General features: G+C 47.4%; 1 protein-coding gene across 1 annotated transcript in view; it reads left to right on the top strand.

The window, feature by feature from the left end:
• eml5 (EMAP like 5) overlaps positions 1–20,000 on the top strand; it is a 150,142-nt gene that overhangs the window by 25,334 nt on the left and 104,808 nt on the right. The window contains exons 8-11 of the mRNA XM_042086033.1: positions 1,887–2,024; positions 6,737–6,993; positions 18,317–18,529; positions 18,734–18,901. Of these exons, the coding sequence (XP_041941967.1) occupies positions 1,887–2,024; positions 6,737–6,993; positions 18,317–18,529; positions 18,734–18,901 (776 nt within the window). The remainder of the gene's footprint in view (positions 1–1,886; positions 2,025–6,736; positions 6,994–18,316; positions 18,530–18,733; positions 18,902–20,000) is intronic.

The raw sequence follows: 20,000 nt of genomic DNA, 5'->3' as shown, positions 1-20,000 counted from the left end.
TAGACCTTTACGTTTCCAACCCCCACAGGCTCACTATTCACCTATAGACCTTTACGTTTCCAACCCCCACAGGCTCACTATTCACCTATAGACCTTTACGTTTCCAACCCCCACAGGCTCACTATTCACCTATAGACCTTTACGTTTCCAACCCCCACAGGCTCACTATTCACCTATAGACCTTTACGTTTCCAACCCCAGCACCCGCAGACTCTGCCCTCTCCCCTTTCTGCCTCTCTCACTGCTGTTCCAACTATTTGAGGGCATTCCAAACATGTCTATGTGTGCAGGGATGGATTACTGCACGGGCCTACCGGGCCCAGGCCCAGGGGCCCAAGGGGTCAGGGGGCCCTGAAGCCCAAGCCTTTGCATGGAATCATTGCCTCAATATCAACAAATCAGGATGTAGGCTATGAATCTGATTGAATTTAGTATTGGCCATCCCCAAAATGCACCAGAATGCAGAAAATCACATCAAACAAATTAAACATTTTCTGGGGGAGGACCCCCAAACCCCCCCTCCCACATATACAACAATTAGTGGGGGGCCCTTAATACATCTGGGCTCAGGGGCCCAAAAGTTCATAATCCGCCCATGTATGTGTGTATGTGTATGTATATGCAAGAGCTGGTAGATCAGTATAATGTGTGTGTGCACGTGTGTTTAGGATATTGAGGGCCAGATGTACGTACATTTGCGAACATAGCGTTATCAGCGCCATGGCCAAACCGCAGAAAGCGAATGCAGTGGATCTTCAGTTTACGTGGTATTTATCATACCTGCAGTTCATTGGGTAATCAGCACCTTTCTCCGCCCCCCCTACCGCAATTTGCAAACATTCACAACTGAAAGCATACTTCAATCACAAGCGCAGTTGAATGAAGTTAACTGATGACAACTATTCTGCCACCCTTATACACCCTGCACAAGCTGGCAGATAGACAACTCCTCCTCCAATCACCACGCTGAAGAGGATGCTTCAGTTCAACTCTGTTTTAATGGTCCACTGGAAGTAGGGTAAAACTACAAGAAATACAAAATAATACATTTTTAACTTCAGTACATTAACAAAAATGAATATGAAATGAATTAAGTGTTTTAAGCGCATATTACACAAATACGCTTTTAATATGAATGAACTGAGGTGTAGTTTAGCTAAACTCATGACAATGGATTATCTCATCCAGCTGAATGCATTATGAGCTAGCACATGCTAACAATGACACATGTAATATGAACTCTTAGATTAGATTATAAGATGAAATCTGCACTAATTTAAACTAATCAAAACTAGAAAATATGCCTCAAGTGGCCCTGAGTGTGTGTGTGTGTGTGTGTGTGTGTGTGTGTGTGTAGGATATGGAGTCTGGTGGATCATGCTCTGATTGTGTGTGTGTGTGTGTGTGTGTATGCTGTATGTGAGTGTGTGTGTGTGTGTGTGTGTGTGTGTGTGTGTGTAGGATATGGAGTCTGGTAGATCATGCTCTGATAGCGCGCTGTAACATGTGTGTGTGTGTGTGTGTGTGTGTGTGTGTGTGTGTGTGTGTGTAGGATATGGAGTCTGGTAGATCATGCTCTGATAGCGCGCTGTAACATGTGTGTGTGTGTCTGTGTGTGTGTGTGTGTGTGTAGGATATGGAGTCTGGTAGATCATGCTCTGATAGCGCGCTGTAACATGTGTGTGTGTGTCTGTGTGTGTGTGTGTGTGTGTAGGATATGGAGTCTGGTAGATCATGCTCTGATAGCGCGCTGTAACATGTGTGTGTGTGTGTGTGTGTGTCTGTGTGTGTGTGTGTGTGTGTAGGATATGGAGTCTGGTAGATCATGCTCTGATAGCGCGCTGTAACATGTGTGTGTGTGTGTGTGTGTGTGTGTGTGTGTGTAGGATATGGAGTCTGGTAGATCATGCTCTGATAGCGCGCTGTAATATGGAGGAGCCCATTCGCTGTGCAGCAGTCAGCACTGACGGCATCCACCTGGCCCTGGGGATGAAGGACGGATCCTTCACTGTTCTACGCGTACGGTACGTTCTCCACCTCTCCACCTCTCCACCTCTCTCTCTCTCTCTCTCTCTCTCTTCTTCACTGTTCTACGCGTACGGTACGTTCTCCACCTCTCCACCTCTCCACCTCTCTCTCTCTCTCTCTTCTCTTCTTCACTGTTCTACGCGTACGGTACGTTCTCCACCTCTCCACCTCTCTCTCTCTCTCTCTCTCTCTCTCTCTTCTTCACTGTTCTACGCGTACGGTACGTTCAGAACGCAGCAACATTGTAACACATGACCGAGGTGGCTCAGAATCCTGGGATACGCCCGCTTGACAACGGGAGAGATGGAACTAACGACTGGCCATTGCAACCATCAATTTAGAACTAGTAACGGCAGTTTGTCCTGCAAGTTGAGGAATTAGCTGATATGTGTCGGTAAGAAGTAGTGAGATTAAAACGTTTAAATTATAACAGGAAATGAACACAACGCAAGTGGCAACAGTGGAATAAGCGGGAACAAACGTGTATTCATTTCTCTACATCTCGAACGTGTATTCATTTCTGTACATCTAGAACGTCGAACGTGTATTAATTTCTCTACATCTCGAACGTGTATTCATTTCTGTACATCTAGAACGTCGAACGTGTATTAATTTCTCTACATCTCGAACGTGTATTCATTTCTGTACATCTAGAACGTGTATTCATTTCTGTTAACTGAACCCTGTGTCGTCCATTATCCTTTACGTAACTATGTTTAGTGAACAAGGGATGTTCTCAGTTTTGCAATAACACGAAATATGCTCAACCAATCGTTAACAGAAAATATGGGCCTATTTTATTTTGAACACTGTTCCTTTCTGTCCTTCAGATTGCTTTGGTAAAGATGTAACCATTCCTTAACTCAGACAGACCTACACAGGGCTCCTTAACTCAGACAGACCTACACAGTGCCTGTGTTGGATGTAATCATTCCTTAACTCAGACAGACCTACACAGTGCCTGTGTTGGATGTATGATCAATGAAAAGTAGGATACTGTACCTTTAATCTCTAGATCTGCATTGTGGACATGTTTCTTTCAGACGCTCCCAAAGTCTGATCTAAACTGCCCTTAACAACAGCAACAGTACAATGATTAATAATCTAAACTGCCCTTAACAACAGTAACAGTACAATAATGATAGATAGATAGATAGATAGATAGATAGATAGATAGATAGGGGAAATTCAGGGGGTCTCAGTAGCATACAGACATCACACACAACATGCACTTACAGCAGAAATGGTAAAAATAAGTATAAACATATAACTAAACTCCACTGTACAATAGAGACAGTAGGAGATAAGAAAAACTAACAAGACTAAATACTAAATATACTATATAAATTAAATGTAAAAAATCCAGTGTGCTTGAGGGTGATCAAGCATGAGACGCTTGCAGTGACAGGGCCTGTAGTTCTGTGTGCATGGTGAGGTGCTCAAGAGAGTGAGTGTCATGGTGAAGGTGCAAAAAGTAGTCCAACATTAGTCCACCAGTGCAATAATAAGGTCTAGAGACCAGCATAAATAATACATTAGTCCACCAGTGCAATAATAAGGTCTAGAGACCAGCATAAATAATACATTAGTCCACCTGTGCAATAATAAGGTCTAGAGACCAGCGTAAATAATACATTAGTCCACCTGTGCAATAATAAGGTCTAGAGACCAGCATAAATAATATGGACAAATAGGAGAGCAAAGTATAATGTAGACAAGGTCATATAAAAAACTATAAAAAACTATGTCAGTGCAAGAACAGGTTGAAGTAATAGGGTTACAGCCATTCAGTATTATTGTAGCAGAAGCCATTGATCATGTGTGCTAATATAGCATGAAAAACAGTGTAGCAGGAAAACAGTATTAAAAACATTAGGCTGTGGACATTAGTAAAACAGCAGTAAAACAGTAGTAAAGCAGTAGTGGGCAGTCAGTACTCAAACATGGAGAGGGTGGAGAGGCAGACAGACTAAGAAGATAAGTCTATCTCTCCTCTTCCCTTTAGTGAAGCATAGAACAGTTCAATGGCCCTGGGGACAAATGACTTCCTCAGTCTGTCTGTTGTGCAAGGCAGTGAGTGAAGTCTCCAGCTGATCAGGCTCTTCTGCTTAACAATAGTGCTGTGGAGTGGATGACACTCATTGTCCAAGATGTTGATCAGTTTGTTCAGGGTCCTTTTGTCAGATATTGAAGTGATGCACTCCAGTTCAGCTCCCACTACAGAGCCAGCTTTCCTTACCAGCCTGTCAATTCGACCCGCATCCTTCTTCCTTGTGCTTCCTCCCCAGCATACTACTACTACAGCATAGGACCGCAGCCTCCTCAGGAAGTACAGTCTGCTCTGCCCTTTCTTGTAGAGTGTGTCAGTGTTGGTTGACCAGTCCAGTTTATTGTCCAGGTGGAGACCCAGATACTTGTAAGTGCTTACCACCTCCACATTGACCCCATCAATGGAGACTGGTAGCAGAGCGGGCTTAGACCTGCGGAAATCCACCACCATCTCCTTGGTCTTTGAAGTGTTGAGTTGAAGGTGATTGAGTTTGCACCATTGCACAAAGTCCTCCACCAGGCTCCTGTACTCCTCCTCTTGGTCGTCCCTGATACACCCCACAATTGCAGTATCGTCAGAAAACTTCTGCATGTGGCATGACTCGGTGTTGTAGCAGAAGTCAGATGTGTACAGGGTGAACAGGACTGAAGAGAGCACAGTTCCCTGTGGCGCTCTGGTGCTGCTGATCACAGTGTCAGAGAGACAGTTCTTCAGTCTGACGAACTGTGGTCGCTTGGTCAGGTAGTCAGTAATCCAGGTTACCAGGTGAGCGTCCACACCCATCTGCAAGAGCTTGTCTCCCAGTCTGAGGGGTTGGATGGTGTTAAAAGCACTTGAGAAATCAAAGAACATGATTCTCACAGCACTTTTCCCCTTGTCCAGGTGGGAATGTGTCCTGTGTAGAAGATAAGTGATGGCATCGTCCACGCCCACTTTCTCCAGGTATGCAAACTGTAACGGGTCTAGTGCATGGCGTACCTGGGGTCTGAGCATACCTAAGACCAGTCGCTCCAGTGTCTTCATCACATGTGATGTTAGAACGACAGGCCTGAAGTCATTAAGCTCACTGGGGTGTGGCTTCTTAGGGACGGGGGTGAGACATGATGTCTTCCACAGTGTTGGAACTTGTCCGAGACGTAGACTCCAGTTGAAGATGTGCTTCAGTAGCTCCCCCAGTTCAGCAGCACAGGCCTTGAGTAGCAGTCTCTCAAAGCCTCATCCGCTTCTGGTGTCCACTTCCTGAAGGTGCGCGTGGCAACTGGTAGCCTCTGAACTTTTGGCTTGTACATTGGCTGCAAATGAATGAGGTTATGGTCCGACTTCCCCAGTGGGGGAAGGGGGGTGGCACTGTAAGCATCCCTCAAGTTTGCATACATGAGGTCTATTGTCCTGTTTTTCCTAGTTGGGCAGTCAACAAACTGGTAAAAGTTTGTGAGGGTGGAATCCAGTGTAATGTGGTTGAAGTCACCAGAGATCGCAAAGAAGGCATCACTGTGCTGAGTTTGGAGCCTAGCGACTGTAGAGTGAATGATGTCACACGCTGTGTCCGGGAGGGCTTGAGGCGGAACGTAAACACAAACAACAATGGCGTGCGAGAACTCCCTCGGCATGTAGTATGGTCATAGACTGACCGCTAGTAACTCCACATCCTTACAGCATACAGTCTCCTTCACTGTTACATGTCCGGGATTGCACCATCTGTTGTTAATGTACAGCACCAGTCCGCCTCCCTTCTTTTTGCCAGAAAGTTTACAGTCTCTGTCCAAACGAGCTACACTGAAGCCAGGCAGCTCAACGCTAGAAGTGGGGATATGGCTTGTTAGCCACGTCTCCGTAAAGCATAACAAACTACATTCCCTGTACAACTTCTGGTTTCTTACCAGGGCATCCAGTTGGTCAGTCTTATTAGCCAGTGAGTTCACGTTTCCCATCACAATCGATGGAACTGAGGGCTTGTGTCTCCACTTCTTCTCCCGACGCCTGGTCTTCACTTTGACTCCCGCTCTGCACCCCCGAAAGCACCACAGCTCCTCCGGGATGTTTACGTGAACCCTACCAACATTCCGTCGTATTGCAAGCAGCTGATCCCTTGTGTACACAAGTTTGCTGCCGCTGGAGCATTGTAATAGATCCATATCCATAGGATAGAATGAAAACACTCCTCAAAGTGCGTAATCCAAAAAAGTTGCTTAGTAAAAAGTAAACAAAAGATGGTAAAAAAACACAAAGACATGGAGCTACCTCGACATGCTGCCACTCTCGTCGGTGCCGGAACCGGAAATAGACGTAGATCTTGCGAGATCAATTAATAATTAATAATCAGAAGATATCTGTCTGATCTAAACTGCCCTTAACAACAGCAACAGTACAATAATTAATAATCAGAAGATATCTGTCTGATCTAAACTGCCCTTAACAACAGTAACAGGGGGCAGCCCTTAATAATCATTAATAATCAGTCTGATCTAAACTGCCCTTAACAGCTGTAACTGTAGCAATAATTAACACACGTGACTTTCCTATTAATACATCCAGAGTGTTCATGATTAGTCTACACAGCGATAAACATAGCACATGTTTGTACACACACTCTCTCTCTTTCTCTTTCTCTCTCTCACACACCACACACACACACTCACACTCTCTCTCTCTCTGCAGGGACATGACAGAGGTGGTGCACGTTAAGGACCGTAAGGAGGCTGTGCAGGAGCTGAAGTACTCACCTGACGGGGCGTACCTGGCCGTGGGGTCCAATGAGAACGCTGTGGACGTGTACGGGGTGGTGCAGCGCTACAAGAAGGTGGGCGAGTGTTCCGGTTCCGTCAGCTTCATCACACACATGGACTGGTCCACCGACAGCAAGTACCTGCAGACCAACGACGGAACCAGCAGGAGACTCTTCTACCGCATGCCCAGTAAGAGCTGCCCACACTAACCCAACACTTACCCAACACTTACCCAACACTAACCCAGCACTTACCCAACATCCACCACTAACCCAGCAGGAGACTCTTCTATCGCATGCATAGTAAGAGCTGCCCACACTAACCCAACACTTACCCAACACTTACCCAACACTAACCCAGCACTTACCCAACACCCACCACTAACCCAGCAGGAGACTCTTCTACCGCATGCCCAGTAAGAGCTGCCCAACACTAAACTAACACATTTAATACTAACCCAACACTTACCCAACACTAACCCAACACTTACCCAACACATCTAACGCTAACCCAACACTTACCCAACACCCAACACTTACCCAACACATCTAACCCAACACTTACCCAAAACATCTAACACTAACCCAAACCACACGTCTCACTCAAACCGCCCAACACTCACTCATAGCCATAACCCTGTAACAGGGGTTCCCAAGCTTTTCCATGACAAGGCCCCCCAAATACCACTAGGTTCTGGCCAAGGACCCCCTTGACGTGTTATTAAATCCATCGACAATACTACGGCAAATGTAAAAAATACATTAAGCTAATCCTAATAATTATTTTAGCCACAAGCACTTTGCGATGGAGCATACAGTGTGTAAAAATTGCATTTGGGGCTTTCTGCTATATGAGAGCTATCACTCTACTATTATTCCCAGTCATTATCATGGAAAATAATGTTCAGATATGCGACAAATTATTATAATGGCATTGTATAACAACCCTCATAGTAAAAGGTATATTTTACATTTTTCAAATGTATTTATTTGTTCCTTTTATGTTTCTCTCCAAATTGCTGAGGCCCCCCTGGCCCCCCCTCGCGGTCCCCCAGGGGGCCCCGCCCCCACTTTGAAAACCACTGCACTATAACATGACTTTGTGTGTGTGTGTGCGTGTGCGTGTGTGTATATATTGTTTGTTTGTGTGTGTGTGTGTGTGTGTATATTGTGTGTGTGTGTGTTGTGTATGTGTGTCTGTATATTGTGTGTGTGTGTGTGTATGTGTGTATATTGTTTGTTTGTGTGTGTGTGTTTGTGTGTGTGTGTGTGTGCGTGTGTGCATGTTTGTGTGTGTATGTCTGTGTATATTGTGCGTGTGTGCATGCGTGTGTGTGTATTGTGTGTGTGCGTGTATATATTGTGTGTGTGCGTTGTGTGTGTGTGTGTGTGTGTCTGTGTGTGTTCGTGTGTGTGTGTGTGTGTGCGTGCGTGTGTGTGCGTGCGTGTGCGTGCGTGCGTGCGTGTGTGTGTGTGTGTGCGTACGTGTGTGTGCGTGCGTGTGTGTGTGTGTGTTATGAATCCAATAAAATATGAAAATGGAAACACAACATAAGAACGGCCCAGGAGTCAGGGATAAGAAAAATATAATTCTTTTTTTATTTTGGACAAACTGAGAACTCGGCAACGATGCCAATGCTTCGAAAGCACCATAATAAATAAAAACAGATTCTAGCAAGCTTCCTAACCTTCTAGTACTTTTAAGAAAATTCTACCTTACCTCCTCAAACTAAAAATGCGTGAGTCTTCCGCACGGCTTACCTTCTATACTAACGTCCAACTATATAAAGTGGGAAAACAAACAAAACAAATCACCGGCCCGTCACCAGTTACAATAGCCGTTCGAAAAACGAGAAAAAGAGACAATTTTGAGCAGAGTAGTGAAACGGAGACAATAGAATCAGCGGTGTGTGTGTGTGTGTGTGTGTGTGTGTGTGTGTGTGTGTGTGTGTTTAATATGTGTGTGTGTGTGTGTGTGTGTGTTTAATATGAGCGGCCTGTAAACGGCGTGTGATCCGAGATCCAGCTGCGTGTGTGTGTGTGTGTTTAATATGTGTGTGTGTGTGTGTTTAATATGAGCGGTCTGTAAACGGCGTGTGATCCGAGATCCAGCTGCGGCCATGTTGGATAAGGCGGCTTTTATAGGCTGGCCAACTCGCAGACGCCAGCACACCTTCACACAATAAGGATAATGACAGGTAGAGAGAATGCAGGTAGAGGGTGAGACTAGGACAGCAAAGTAGGCTACACAAGGGCACGTAACACCCCCACCGATAAGAATAAGTTGGAGGGCGAAATTAAGGTATCAATAACATGTACCCAGTAAATACATAACTGCATCAAAGATATATGAAAAAAAAGGTATACTTATCCTAAACAAGTGGAGAGACTCCTTATCCCGAATAAGAGCTCATCCTGCTGATGGCAAATACAGTTAATATCTCCCGACAATTTATTACCAATAATGAAACGGGTTATACGCGAGATAACGCGTCAGCGACCAGATTGTCCCGACCACAAATGTGTTTAATGACGATGTTGAAGCCCTGAAGAACAAGACTCCACCGCATTAGTCTTTGATTGTTATTGCACATACGGTTCAAGAACGTCAAGGGGTTGTGGTCGGTAAAAACTGTAACTGTGGCAGCGCAGCCGACATAGACTTCAAAGTGCTGCAGCGCGAGCACCAGCGCAAACGCTTCTTTTTCGATAGTGGAATATGCGCGCTGGTAATGAATGAATTTGCGCGAGAAGAACGCAACGGGATATTCTAGACCATCAGCACCACGCTGACACAGGACAGCGCCAGCGCCTAAATCACTCGCGTCTATTGTGACAGAGAAAGGCAGATTGAAATCTGGCGTGGCCAATACCGGCGCAGTGGTGAGGAGAGCTTTCACGGAGTCAAATGCAGACTGACAAGAATCACTCCATTTGAAGACACGCTTCGTGCTCAACAAGTCGGTCAGTGGGGCAGCCACGGTCGAGAAGTTTTTGCAGAACGACCTATAGTACCCGACCATGCCGAGGAAGCGGCGTAAATCTCGTCGGGTGGTCGGAGCTGGAAAATTCGCGATGGCCTCAACTTTTGCATGGACGGGGCGAACCTGCCCACGCCCAATGATTTTACCGAGGTAGATGACGGATGCCTGGCCGAAGACGCACTTTGCCAAGTTAACGGTTAATTCAGCGCGAGACAGACGGTCAAAAACTGTGGAAAGATGTTCCATATGTTCACGCCAGGTGGCGCTATACACGAGAAGGTCGTCTAAATAGGCCTCACAGTTTGGGACACCATCTAAGACATTATTAACCAAGCGCTGAAATGTGGCGGCAGAATTTCGAAGACCGAAAGGCATGCGGACATACTGCAAGAAATGGTCTGGTGTGGCAAAAGCTGAGACCTCCTTGGCACGCTCGGTTAACGGGACCTGCCAATAGCCCTTAAGAAGGTCCAATTTACTAACATGGCTGGCGGGACCCAAGCGGTCAACGCAGTCATCCATACGGGGTAGCGGGAAACTGTCTGCTTTTGTTACGGCATTTACGCGTCTGAAATCGGTACAAAAATGAAATGTATCGTCGGGCTTTGGAACTAACAGACATGGTGAGCTCCAGGGGCTGGAGCTGGGTTCAGCAATATTGTTCTCGAGCATGTAATTAACCTCCTGCCTAAGTATCTGGCGCTTCAAAGGGTTGGCGCGATATGGATGTTGTTTAATTGGCCTACTGCATTCAACTTCGATGTCGTGTGTGATGGCAGTTGTACAGCGAGGAATATCAGTAAACAAATCCTTGTGTGACAAAATTAATGCTGACAGATCAGCAGACTCAGGAGCAGAGAGATGAGAGAGAAATGAAGGGAGATCTGCGAGTATTTCAGAGTTTTTAAGTCTGCCTTCAACCACCTCCATAGGAGGGCCGGGAACGTCGGGAGGCGCTTCTGAAACAACGGCGACAGTTTCAGCACCATGTGCCGTGGACAGCGACGGAGCTGGGTTGTCATTTTGAGGAGAAACGGACGAGTCAGAGTTTGGAGACAACATCAACCTGGGCTGTCGCACATGATATGGCTTTAACCTTAACGTAATTTAGATCACCTACCCTACGTTCCACACGGTAAGGACATGTATAACGCGCCTGCAAAGCAGAACCGAGGACTGGTAACAGCACCATTACCTGATCGCCTGGAACAAAGTGGCGGGCGACTGCCTTGCGATCGTACAGTTTTTTCATCCTCATCTGAGAAACATCGAGGTTCTCTTTGGCTAACTGACAGGCACGCTGCAACCTGTAACGCATTTTGGAAATGTAGTCAGAGAGATTGTGATAATTAGTGCTTTCAGTGAGCCACGCTTCTTTCAACACTTTTAAAGGGCCACGCACGGAGTGGCCGAAGACGAGCTCAGCGGGGCTAAAGCCCAAACTCTCCTGGACCACTTCTCGTATGGCAAAGAGGACCAGCGGAATTCCTTCATCCCAGTCGTGCTCAAATTCGTGACAGTATGTTGCCAACATGTTCTTAAGGGTCTGGTGGAACCTCTCTAGCGCCCCCTGCGACTGCGGATGGTAGCTGCTAGAGATAACGTGTTTTATTGCTAGCTGTTCCATGACTTGTCTGAATATGTTCGACAGAAAGTTCGTTCCGCGATCGGTCTGGACGACTTTGGGGAGACCGAATATAGAGAAGAACTTCAACAAGGCTTTGACAACGAGAGGCGTCGTTATCCGTCTCAGAGGGACGGCCTCAGGGAAGCGAGTTAAGCTGCATATTATTATGAGCAAATAAATATTAACGGACTTGGTACGGGACAAAGGGCCTACGCAGTCCAGTAGCACCCGCTCAAACGGTTCGGAGGAGACCGGAATTGGCTGCAACGGGGCAGGCGGGATAATTTGATTTGGTTTGCCTATGACCTGACATGGATGGCATGTCTTACAGTATCTGGCGACATCACGCCTAACCCCTGGCCAAAAGAAATGGCGGAGGAGACGGTCAGCGGTCTTATTAATGCCTAGATGTCCGGAGAAATGATGGTCGTGGGCTAAACGCAAAATCTCCTCCCTATAAGGAGCTGGCACAACAATTTGGTTAACAACATGCCACGTATCGCGCGCTGGAGCAGTCAACGGTCTCCACTTGCGCATTAAAACACCGTCTTGTACAAAATATCCGTGGGGACTGAACTCAACATCACGCTCAGCCATTGCCTCTGAAAATAACGAGGTGAGAGACGGATCCTTCTTTTGCTCAGTTATAAGCTGATCACGGCTAAGAGCTGATTTACGTGAGGCTGAGGGAGAAATATCGGACGGCTGTGCATTATCAGACGAGAAAGGACGGGCAATGAAAGTATCATATCAGTCGATCTTGTCGGGTTTGGAATCGTCAAGAACAGCGCGCTGTGCCATGGCGCGTGTGACCACACTGGACGGAAAAACTTCAGGATATGCTGTGGGCAAATCAACATCGCCTGAGGCAGCTGGAGAGACAATAGGTGATGGGAATATTTTTCCCCCACAAAGGTCATTTTTTCAGAGTAGCATCGCAACACCTTCTACTGGAAGAGAGGGGCGGACACCTACAATTACATCACCGGTGATTAAATCGGAAGAGAGGGACACCTTGTGTAAAGGCACATTCACATAGCCCATTTCAAATCCTCTGACCAAGACACTATCTCCAGTACTTGTATTGTCGCTGAAAGGCAAAACGTCTTTTAATAAAAAGCTTTGCGAAGCGCCTGTGTCGCGTAACAATTTTATGTGAACACGCTTATCAGGCATTCCAGGTAAAGCGACGGTGCCGTCAGTAATAAAGGGTGCAGATGACGATAAAGAGCTCGTGGCTTGCTCTGTAGTTGCATAAGAGAGTTTAATCTCATTTTTGGGAAAATTGGAGGTGCACAGGGCAGTTTCAGTTTTCAGTGGCCGAGCAGGCTGTGTCTGGTTTTTTCGTTTTAATCTGTAACAGTCTGCCAATATATGGCCACGCTTTTTACAGTAGACACAGGTAGGCTGGGTAGACTTAAATGAGGACGCAACTTTGTCAGAGTTTGGAGACGGGGAGTGGGCTGCATCAGGCGCTGGGTCTCTAACCTGTCTGTTCGGCTTTGAGGAGCTACTTTTCACGGTGAGCGTAAGATTGCGCTTGTGGGCAAGAGCATACTCGTCCGCAAGCACGGCGGGTGTTAGATCTTTGTGTTCGCTTACGTGCATAGCAACGTTTTGTGGAAGACAGTTAGTAAAATCCTCTATGATTACATTACATTACATTACATTACATTTGGCTGACGGTTTTTTAACCAAAGCGACTAACAACATGGTAAACAGTAAGTTTTAGAACAATTCTCACAATTTTAGGACAGTTTAAAAAAAAACACATTAGAGTACAGTAAGAATAAGTGCGTCAGTGAGTGCTGTATTTTAACAGTTACTTGTCAGTTTAACGGCTGGTGAGTGCTAGGATCAATTAGACTTGTTGTAAGTGTTGCTATGAGAGTAGATGTTCTCTAAAGAGCTGGGTCTTCAGGAGTTTTTTGAAAGTGGAAAAGGATGTCCCTGCCCTTGTAGGAACTGGCAGTGTGTTCCACCAACGAGGAACAACAGATGAGAAAAGTTTGGATTGGCTTGAGCGTACCGGTGGTAGAGCTAGACGTCGTTCGTCAGAGGAGCGCAGCGGTCTGGAGGTAGTGTAAGTCTGTATGAGGGCATTCAAGTGGGTGGGAGCAGAAGCGGAGACTACTTTGTAGGCAAGCGTTAGAGACTTGAATTTGATGCGGGCCGCCATAGGTAGCCAGTGTAGCTGGATGAGCAGCGGGGTAACGTGCCCTTTTGGGTTGGTTGTAGACCAGGCGCGCCGCCGCGTTCTGGATCATCTGAAGTGGTTTCACTGCGCAGGCTGGGAGACCTGTCAGGAGGGCATTGCAGTAGTCGAGTCGTGAGATGACTATTGCCTGAACCAGAAGTTGGGTAGCATCTTGAGTCAAGTAAGTCCTGATTTTCCGTATGTTGTAGAGTGCGAAACGGCATGACCGGGCGACTGAGGCAACATGATCTGAGAAGTTTAGTTGGTTGTCAAGAACAACTCCTAGATTTCTTGCAGTCCTGGTCGGTGAAACAGACAGGGAGTCAAATTTGATGTTGATGTCGTGGTGTATGGTAGGTTTAGCTGGGATGACCAGCAGTTCAGTCTTTGAGAGGTTCAGCTGGAGGTGGTGTGCCTTCATCCATGTAGCTATGTCTGAAAGGCAATCTGAGATCCGTGCTGAAACCAGGGGGTCGTCAGGTGGAAAGGACAGATAGAGCTGTGTGTCGTCTGCATAGCAGTGGTATGAGAAGCCGTGCGAACGGATAATCTGTCCCAAGGAGGTGGTGTAGATAGCAAAGAGGAGGGGGCCCAGCACTGAGCCCTGGGGGACCCCTGTGGTGAGATGGTGAGGTGCAGATAGCTGACCAAGCCATGATACGTTAAACGAGCGTCCTGTGAGGTAGGATTCAAACCAGGAGAGAGCAGCTCCGGAGATTCCCATGTCAGCGAGTATAGAGAGAAGGATACGGTGATTAACCGTGTCAAAGGCAGCCGATAAGTCAAGTAGAATGAGTACTGATGATCGAGCGGTCGCCCTGGCTTCTTTTAAGGCTTCTGTTACAGACAGCAGAGCCGTTTCGGTAGAGTGGCCGCTTTTGAACCCAGACTGATTTGGATCCAGAAGGTTGTTCTGTGAAAGGAAGTCAGAGACCTGTTTGGAGACTGCTCGTTCAATGCCTTTGGATAGGAAAGGCAGTAGTGAGACAGGGCGGTAGTTCTCGACTTGAGCAGGGTTGAGAGAAGCTTTCTGAAGTAACGGTGTTACCTGGGCCATTTTGAACGCTGTTGGAAATGTGCCGGAGGTTAGCGAGGCATTGATCACATGTGTGATAGCTGGAGTGATGGTCGGGCTGATGGACTGAAGTAGGCTCGTAGGTATAGGGTCCAGCGAGCATGTGGTAGGACGGCTGCATGTCAGGAGTCTGGACACTTCACTCTCGGAGAGAGGCGTGAATGCTGAAAAAGATGTTCCAGCAGTCCCTAGAGGTTGTAGGAGTGCGGTATCTGAGTCAGATGCGTTGAGTGGGCATGTAGAGAATTGACTGCTGATTGCCGCCACTTTGTTTGTAAAAAATGAGGCGAGGGTATCTGCAGTAAGGCTGGATGGAGGAGGAGGCAGCTGAGGGTTGAGTAGCGATTTGAAGGTTGAGAAAAGTTTTCGAGTGTCTGTAGCGCTGTTGATTTTGTCATTGTAGAAAGCAGTCTTAGCAGCAGTGATGCTGGCTGAGAAGGAGGTCAGGAGTGTCTGGTAGTTTTTGAGGTCGTCAGCTAGTTTGGATTTGTGCCATTTCCTCTCCGCGGCTCTGAGTTTGGTGCGCTGCGATCGGAGGGTATCATTTAGCCATGGATGAGAATGTTTGGATCGAGCTGGCCTTGTGGTAAGAGGGCACAGCTCGTCTAGACACGAGGTCAGTGTGGAGCAGAGCGAGTCAGTGGCTTCATTAACCTCCAGAGAGGAGAAGGTGTTGAGTGGAGGTAGACCGGAGGCAACCACAGAGGAGAAGTGCGTTGGAGACAGGTTCCGGATGTTGCGGCGGAACGTGACCATCGGCTGAGGAGCCGGAGGCTGTTCTGTCAGGCTGACGTTGAACTGGATGAAGAAGTGGTCAGAAAGATGGAGAGTCATCACCATGAGGGTGTCTGTGCTGCAGTTCCGAGTGAAAATCAAGTCAAGCTCTTTGCCAGCTTTGTGAGTCGGTGGGCTTTGAACCAGTTCGAGGTCAAAGGAGTGGACCAGGGCCAAAAAGTCCGCTGAGCCTGGGGCATCTAAGTGGATGTTCATATCACCGAGAACAAGAAGCGGACAGTCATGCTCAGGGATGGAGGATAGCAGAGTGTCAAGTTCGTCAATAAAGTCGCCTAGTTGGTCTGGAGGGCGGTAGATGACCAGCACGTAGAGTTTTGCTGGGGCGATCACTGTGATGGCATGGAATTCGAATGAGACATATTTGTTTGAAGGCAGTAGCGGGGTGAATTTCCATTTGTTGGAGATCAGCAAGCCCGTCCCGCCTCCTCGTCCAGATAGGCGAGGGGTGTGGGATAGTGTAAGGTTAGTGGAGAGTGCAGCCGGGGTGGCAGTGTTCTCTGGTTTGATCCAAGTCTCAGTGAGAGCAAGGAGTTCCAATGAAAGGTGGTTGGCATAGCCAGCTATGAAGTCCGTTTTGTTGACTGCGGATTGACAGTTCCACAAGCCCATGGAGAAGGAGGTTTCTGTCGGTGAGGACCGTTTAAGTTCCTGGAGGTTAAGGCGATTTCTGCCCCTTTTGGCATGATGCCGTTTTCTGCAATGGCCGGTGATAACAGATATGGTGGAACGGCACATTTTGCCTTTGTCGGTGCCTGTGCTCGGTGAACTTGCACAGGTAAACTTGCTTGTCTTGACCGCGTCCGTCTGAAACGAGGCTGGCTGAAACGAGGGCTGCCGCTTATGCTGACGCTTCAGCAGCCGCCACTAATTTTATGCTGCTAGGAATTGCATGCAGCTGTCCTCCTATCCCACTACTGATGCATCAGCGTAGACCGCCCTCTGACGTTCGCACAGCTTAGATTGTTCAAAAGGGTGTTAATTACTGTCAACTGAAAGTCCGCTCGCTCACACCGACCGAAACTCACAGTTTCAAGTAGCCTCCTCCCTCAGCTGTTCCCAAACGCCCAGAGTCCATTTCTAACAATTGGAGAGGATTGGCCAGTAGTAGCCTATGTGTTCTTGCTTTCTCTCTCCCAACTCACTGCAGATGTTGTCTGATTACCTGAGAGGTGCTCCGATATTATAAGGAGCTAGTCACGTCTGATCCCGCCCTCTGACGTTCGCACAGCTTAGATTGTTCAAAAGGGTGTTAATTACTGTCAACTGAAAGTCCGCTCGCTCACACCGACCGAAACTCACAGTTTCAAGTAGCCTCCTCCCTCAGCTGTTCCCAAACGCCTAGAGTCCAATTCTAACAATTGGAGATGATTGGCCAGTAGTAGCCTATGATAAGCAGGTTACGCAGAGCCTCGAAAGTGGTTACATTTTGTGAGGAGAGCCAGCGGTCAAATAGCAGCTCTTTTTCCCTAACAAACTCGACGTAGGTTTGCGCTTCCGGTTTTTGAAATTTGCGGAATTCTTGCCGGTAGGCTTCTGGAACGAGAGAATAAATCCGTAGCACTGCCTGTTTGACTTTCGCATAATCAGAAGCATCAGCAAGCGGTAATGACGAATAAGCTTCCTGTGCCTTACCGGTAAACACGCATTGCAAAACCATAGTCCAAACTGCATTAGGCCACTTAAAAGTCGTAGCCACACGCTCGAAGTGCGCGAAGAATTTGTCGACTTCTTTCTCATTGAACGGGGGTACAACTCTGATATTACGGGCAACGTCAAACTCAGGCTGAGGCTGAACACCGACCTCTCTAGCCCGTATTTCCAACTCTTTTAAACGGACTGCCTTTTCAAGCTCCAATTCTTTTAACTTGAGCTCATGTTCTCTGAAAATATTGAGTCAATTAACAGACTAAATGCTGGTGTATTTTAACAATAAACACTGCAAAGAGAACAAAGGACACGCGTGTCAGCAACTGCGCGGCAGCGGGGAAACACCAGACAAAAATTGACAACTATCGGGCGGATTTTTCGACCGTCGAAATTTTTCAACTAAATAGCCAATTAATTAATCAACTAATTCATCCCGGACGAGCCCCCATTTATGTTATGAATCCAATAAAATATGAAAATGGAAACACAACATAAGAACGGCCCAGGAGTCAGGGATAAGAAAAATATAATATTTTTTTTATTTTGGACAAACTGAGAACTCGGCAACGATGCCAATGCTTCGAAAGCACCATAATAAATAAAACAGATTCTAGCAAGCTTCCTAACCTTCTAGTACTTTTAAGAAAATTCTACCTTACCTCCTCGAAATAAAAATGTGTGAGTCTTCCGCACGGCTTACCTTCTATACTAACGTCCAACTATATAAAGTGGGAAAACAAACAAAACAAATCACCGGCCAGTCACCAGTTACAATAGCCGTTCGAAAAACGAGAAAAAGAGACAATTTTGAGCAGAGTAGCGAAACGGAGACGATAGAATCAGCGGTGTGTGTGTGTGTGTGTGTGTGTTTAATATGTGTGTGTGTGTGTGTGTGTTTAATATGAGCGGTCTGTAAACGGCGTGTGATCCGAAATCGAGCTGCGTGTGTGTGTGTGTGTGTGTGTGTGTGCGTTTAATATGAGCGGTCTGTAAATGGCGTGTGATCCAGCTGCGGCCATGTTGGATAAGGCGGCTTTTATAGGCAGGCCAACTCGCAGACGCCAGCACACCTGCACACAATAAGGATAATGACAGGTAGAGAGAATGCAGGTAGAGGTGAGACTAGGACAGCAAAGTAGGCTACACAAGGGCACGTAACAGTGTGTATGTGTGTGTGTGTGTGCTCAGGCGGTAAGGAGGTGACCAATAGGGAGGAGCTGAAGCTGGTCCAGTGGGCGTCGTGGACGTGTGTTTTGGGGTCGGAGGTCAACGGCATCTGGCCCAAATACTCGGAGATCAACGACATCAACTCAGTCGACGCCAACTTCAGCAGTCAGGTGTTGGTGACCGCCGACGACTATGGCCTGGTCAAGCTGTTCAGATACCCCTGCATCCGCAAAGGTGTGTGTGTGTGTGTGTGTATGTGTGTGTGTGTTTGTATGTGTGAGGTTAAGCTCTTCAGGTACCCCTGCATCCAGAAAGATGTGTGTGTGTGTGTGTGTGTGTGTGTGTGTGTGTGTGTGTGTGTGTGTGTGAGTGTGTATTGTGAAAGAGAGAGAGAGAGAGAGAGAGGTGCTGAAAGATCTATCTGTCTGTCTCTCTCAGGGGCGAAGTGCAGGAAGTATTTGGGCCATTCGGCCCACATCACTAACGCCCGCTGGTCACATGACTACCAGTGGGTCATCACCATTGGTGGAGCTGACCACTCCGTGTTCCAGTGGAAGTTTGTGCCCGAGAGGAAGACCAAAGAAGCCCTGCACATCGCGCCGCAAGGTGAACACACACACACACACACACACACACACTCACACACACACACACACACACACACACACACTCTCATACACACACACACACACACTCTCATACACACACACACACACACACACACACACACACACACTCTCATACACACACACACACACACACACACACACACTCACACACACACACACACACACACACACACACACACTCACACACAACACACACACACACACACACACACACACACTCACGCGCACGCACACGCACACGCACACGCACGCGCACGCACACGCACACGCACACGCACACACACACACTCACACACACACACACACACACACACACTCACACACACCCACACACACACACACACACACCCACACACACACACACACACACACACACACACACACACACTCACACACAGATCACACAGATGGGTCCAAGATGGCGGCGCGTACACACGCAGCGACCTCTCTCTGTCCTAACCGTACGGTGTTTTGTTCGTTTAAAAAGTGTTTGTCCGAAAGTTTTACGTGTTCGTCTCGTCTTACTACGTCGTACTACAAGTACAGCAGGCAGTTTTTAATCGACATCTGCAAAAGCAAGTTTTGCAGCGTTCTGGACTTTGCAACAGAGACGCTAAAGGAACTCGGACTACTCCGGCCTGCAACAACACCGGACTCGCCTGCTACTCCTCCCCCGGAAAGAAAGCGTCGGAAGCGGTGTGCGAGGAAGCAGAAGAGGGGCAAGCGCGGAGGCGTCCGGGCCAGGCTAACGGCCAGCCCAACTCGCCCAGCCATACCATCCATTCTCCTGGCAAATGTACGATCACTGGACAACAAAATGGATCACATACGACTGCTGAGATCAACGAACCGGACAGTAAGTAACTGCTGTGTGCTCGTCTTCACTGAGACTTGGTTAAATGACAACATTCCGGACTCTGCTGTACAACTGGAGCAGCTAGCATGCTATCGAGCAGACAGGGCCATTGTAAAGGGAGGTAAATCACGAGGAGGAGGAATCTGTGTTTACATCCGTGACAAATGGTGCCGGGACACTGTAGTAGTATGCAAACACTGCTCACCACTGGCAGAGTTTA

Source organism: Alosa sapidissima, chromosome 1, assembly GCF_018492685.1.
Source record: "Alosa sapidissima isolate fAloSap1 chromosome 1, fAloSap1.pri, whole genome shotgun sequence".
Taxonomy (NCBI): Eukaryota; Metazoa; Chordata; class Actinopteri; order Clupeiformes; family Clupeidae; genus Alosa; species Alosa sapidissima.
Note: the sequence above shows the minus strand (reverse complement) of the source record. Positions and strands in the feature narration are given on the sequence as shown.